This window comes from Xyrauchen texanus, chromosome 33 (genome assembly GCF_025860055.1).
Source record: "Xyrauchen texanus isolate HMW12.3.18 chromosome 33, RBS_HiC_50CHRs, whole genome shotgun sequence".
Lineage (NCBI taxonomy): Eukaryota > Metazoa > Chordata > Actinopteri > Cypriniformes > Catostomidae > Xyrauchen > Xyrauchen texanus.
Window position 1 is genome coordinate 40837121 of NC_068308.1, and position 5000 is coordinate 40842120.

At 33.4% G+C, this 5000-nt stretch overlaps 1 protein-coding gene across 2 annotated transcripts in view; it reads left to right on the forward strand.

Moving 5' to 3' along the window:
• si:zfos-911d5.4 (uncharacterized) overlaps nt 1–5000 on the forward strand; it is a 17832-nt gene that overhangs the window by 538 nt on the left and 12294 nt on the right. For both annotated transcript variants that reach the window (XM_052103380.1, XM_052103379.1), the window contains one exon: nt 3159–3259. In XM_052103380.1, coding sequence (XP_051959340.1) covers nt 3159–3259 — 101 coding nt within the window. The remainder of the gene's footprint in view (nt 1–3158; nt 3260–5000) is intronic.

Consider the following 5000-nt stretch of genomic DNA (forward strand, 5'->3'; position numbering starts at 1 on the left):
CCTATTGCATTTGGGTCATTTTTGATGCTGGCGAGGTACATCAGTTTTAAATACCACATAGTTTTTAGTACAGAACAAAAATTTGGGACTTTGTCAAGACTATGAAATTAATGGAGGGTCTGTGTATCTCAGCGAGTGTTGATGCTGACTATCACACCTGGAGTCATGAGTTTGAATCCAGGGATGCTGAGTGACTCCAGCCAGGTCTCCTTAGCAACCAAATTGGGCCGGTTGCTAGGCAGGGTAGAGTCACATGGGGTAACCAAATTGGCTGGTTGCTAGAGAGGGTAGAGTCACATGGGGTAACCAAATTGGCCGGTTGCTAGGGAGGGTAATTTTTTTTCAATCTTATTAATAAAAATTGTATACATTTTTTTTTTTTTTTAAGTTTAAAATTATTATAATTTTTATACAAATTTAATAGAATTTTTTTTAATTAAATGATAATAATAAAAAAAATATCTATCATATATATATATATATATATTCTTTTTTTTTTTTGCGTTCACATGTCAGTTTTGACTTCAATTGTGGCTTTACACAAGATATTATGTAGATTTATTTTTATTACATCTATAAAAAAGATTTGTACTTATAAACACCTCACTTACATTGTGCCTCTTTCCCAAAACTCTCAAAATGTTTTGTCTCTCACTCACTTTTTTGTCTTTAACTGGGACTGCAAACACATACCGTCACACACACATACAGTCACACTCTTATACAGTCACACACTAATACAGTCACACACACATACAGTCACACTCTTATACAGTCACACACTGATACAGTCACACACACATACAGTCACACACACATACAGTCACACACTTATACAGTCACACACACATACCGTCACACACACATACAGTCACACACACATACGTCACACACACATACAGTCACACACACATACAGTCACACTCTTATACAATCACACACTGATACAGTCACACACACATACAGTCACACTCTTATACAGTCACACACTGATACAGTCACACACACATATAGTCACACACTTATACAGTCACACACACATACTGTCACACACTCATACAGTCACACACACATACAGTCACACACACATACAGTCACACTCTTATACAGTCACACACTGATACAGTCACACACACATACAGTCACACTCTTATACAGTCCCACACTGATACAGTCACACACACATACAGTCACACACACACATACAGTCACACACTTATACAGTCACACACACATACCGTCACACACACATACAGTCACACACACATACGTCACACACACATACAGTCACACTCTTATACAGTCACACACTGATACAGTCGCACACACATACAGTCACACTCTTATACAGTCACACACTGATACAGTCACAAACACATATAGTCACACACTTATACAGTCACACACACATACTGTCACACACTCATACAGTCACACACACATACAGTCACACTCTTATACAGTCACACACATACAGTCACACACACATACAGTCACACACACATACAGTCACACACACATACAGTCACACTCTTATACAGTCACACACTGATACAGTCACACACACATACAGTCACACTCTTATACAGTCACACACTGATACAGTCACACACACATATAGTCACACACTTATACAGTCACACACACATACTGTCACACACTCATACAGTCACACACACATACAGTCACACACTCATACAGTCACACACACATTACAGTCACACACTCATACAGTCACACACACATACAGTCACACACACTCATACAGTCACACAGTCACACACACATACAGACACACACATACAGTCACACACTCATACAGTCACACACACATACAGTCACACACACATACAGTCACACACACATACAGACACACACATACAGTCACACACACATACAGTGACACATACAGTCACACACACACATACAGTCACACACTCATACAGTCACACACACATTCAGTCACACACACTCATACAGTCACACACACTCATACAGTCACACACTCATACAGTCACACACACTCATACAGTCACACACACTCATACAGTCACACACACATACAGTCACACACACTCATACAGTCACACACACATACAGTCACACACACATACATTCACACACTCATACAGTCACACACTCATACAGTCACACACACTCATACAGTCACACACTCATAGTCACACACACACACATACAGTCACACACACTCATACAGTCACACACACATACAGTCACACACACTCATACAGTCACACACACATACAGTCACACACACACACATACATTCACACACTCATACAGTCACACACTCATACAGTCACACACACTCATACAGTCACACACTCATACAGTCACACACACACATACAGTCACACACACTCATACAGTCACACACTCATACAGTCACACACACACATACAGTCACACACTCATACAGTCACACACACATACAGTCACACACACTCATACAGTCACACACTCATACAGTCACACACACACACATACAGTCAAACACACTCATACAGTCACACACACACATACAGTCACACACACATACAGTCACACACTCACAGTCATGTGATGAAGCAGTTTACAGTAACTCACATCAACATTCATCAGTTCATGAGAGTAAATAGATTGATGTTAAAAACATAGTAAAGAAGTATTAATGATGTATACTTGAGTTGTACTGATGAAGTTTAGTTCAAAAGAATATGTTACTTTCATCACTTGTATTGAGCAGTTATAAGGAATAGTACAAATAATTATCACATTAGATGTTCATATAAATTGTATATTATGTGATATGGAGATCAAATTTCTTCACATGGATCACACTGGTTTTGCTGGAGTTAATGTAGATTTTGAAATGTCAAAGAATTTCTACAGAAAATGGCACTTTCATATTTGTCAGTTAACATGCCAAAAATATCAATCTTTGTACATGAATGAACAGTTAAGAACCTATTAATGACTTACAATATAGTTTTAGATAAAAACAATCGGGTTATAAATAATTAATAAGCTTAAAATTGACCTGCAAATGCAAAAGATGTCTGCAGATTCTGAACACAATAGGGGGGTTAATGTTTAGAGTTTATGTTCAAATTATCTTTATTACACTAATATTCAGTTATTCTAATGTTTTCTCACAGGACGATCATCGGACTGAGAGAGGACGACATGTTTCATAACTTGCGCATCCCAAACCAGCTCCAGACAGACCGAGATGAGATCAACCTGGTGATAATCACAGGTATATTAATCACAGGTATATTAATCACAGATATATTAATCACAGGTACATAAATCACAGATATATTAATCACAGGTGTATTAATCACAGATATATTAATCACAGATATATTAATCACAGGTACATAAATCACAGATATATTAATCACAGGTATATTAATCACAGATATATTAATCACAGGTATATTAATCACAGGTATATTAATTACAGGTATATTAATCACAGATACATTAATCACAGGTACATTAATCACAGGTATATTAATCACAGGTATATTAATCACAGGTATATTAATCACAGATACATTAATTACAGATACATTAATCACAGGTATATTAATTACAGGTATATTAATCACAGATACATTGATCACAGATATATTAATCACAGATACATTAATCACAGGTACATTAATCACATTTATATTAATCACAGGTACATTAATCACAGATATATTAATCTCAGGTACGTTAATCACAGATATATTAATCACAGGTATATTAATCACAGGTATATTAATCACAGATATATTAATCACAGATACATTAATCACAGGTATATTAATTACAGGTATATTAATCACAGGTACATTAATCACAGATACATTAATCACAGATATATTAATTACAGGTATATTAATCACAGGTACATTAATCACAGATATATTAATCACAGATATATTAATCACAGATAAATATACCTGTGATTAATGTATCTGTGATTAATATATCTTTGATTAATATATCTGTGATTAATATAAATGTGATTAATGTATCACAGGTATATTAATCACAGATATATTAATCACAGATACATTAATCACAGATATATTAATCACAGATATATTAATCACAGATACATTAATCACAGATACCTTTATCACAGGTATATTAATCACAGATATATTAATCACATACATTAATCACATACATTAATCACAGATACATTAATCACAGATATATTAATCACAGGTACATTAATAACAGGTACATTAATCACAGGTATATTAATCACAGATATATTAATCACAGGTACATTAATCACAGATACATTAATCACATTTATATTAATCACAGATATATTAATCAAAGATATATTAATCACAGGTACATTAATCACATTTATATTAATCACAGATATATTAATCAAAGATATATTAATCACAGATACATTAATCACAGATATATTAATCACAGGTATATTAATCACAGATATATTAATCACAGATATATTAATCACAGATACATTAATCACAGATACCTTTATCACAGGTATATTAATCACAGATATATTAATCACATATATTAATCACAGATATAGTAATCACAGATACATTAATCACAGGTACATTAATCACAGATACATTAATCACATTTATATTAATCACAGATATATTAATCAAAGCTATATTAATCACAGATACATTAATCACAGATATATTAATCACCGGTATATTAATCACAGATATATTAATCACAGATATATTAATCAAAGATATATTAATCACAGATACATTAATCACAGATATATTAATCACAGGTATATTAATCACAGATATATTAATCACAGATATATGAATCAAAGATATATTAATCACAGATACATTAATCACAGATATATTAATCACAGGTATATTAATCACAGGTATATTAATCACAGATATATTAATCACAGATACATTAATCACAGATACATTAATCACAGGTATATTAATCACAGGTATATTAATCACATGTATATT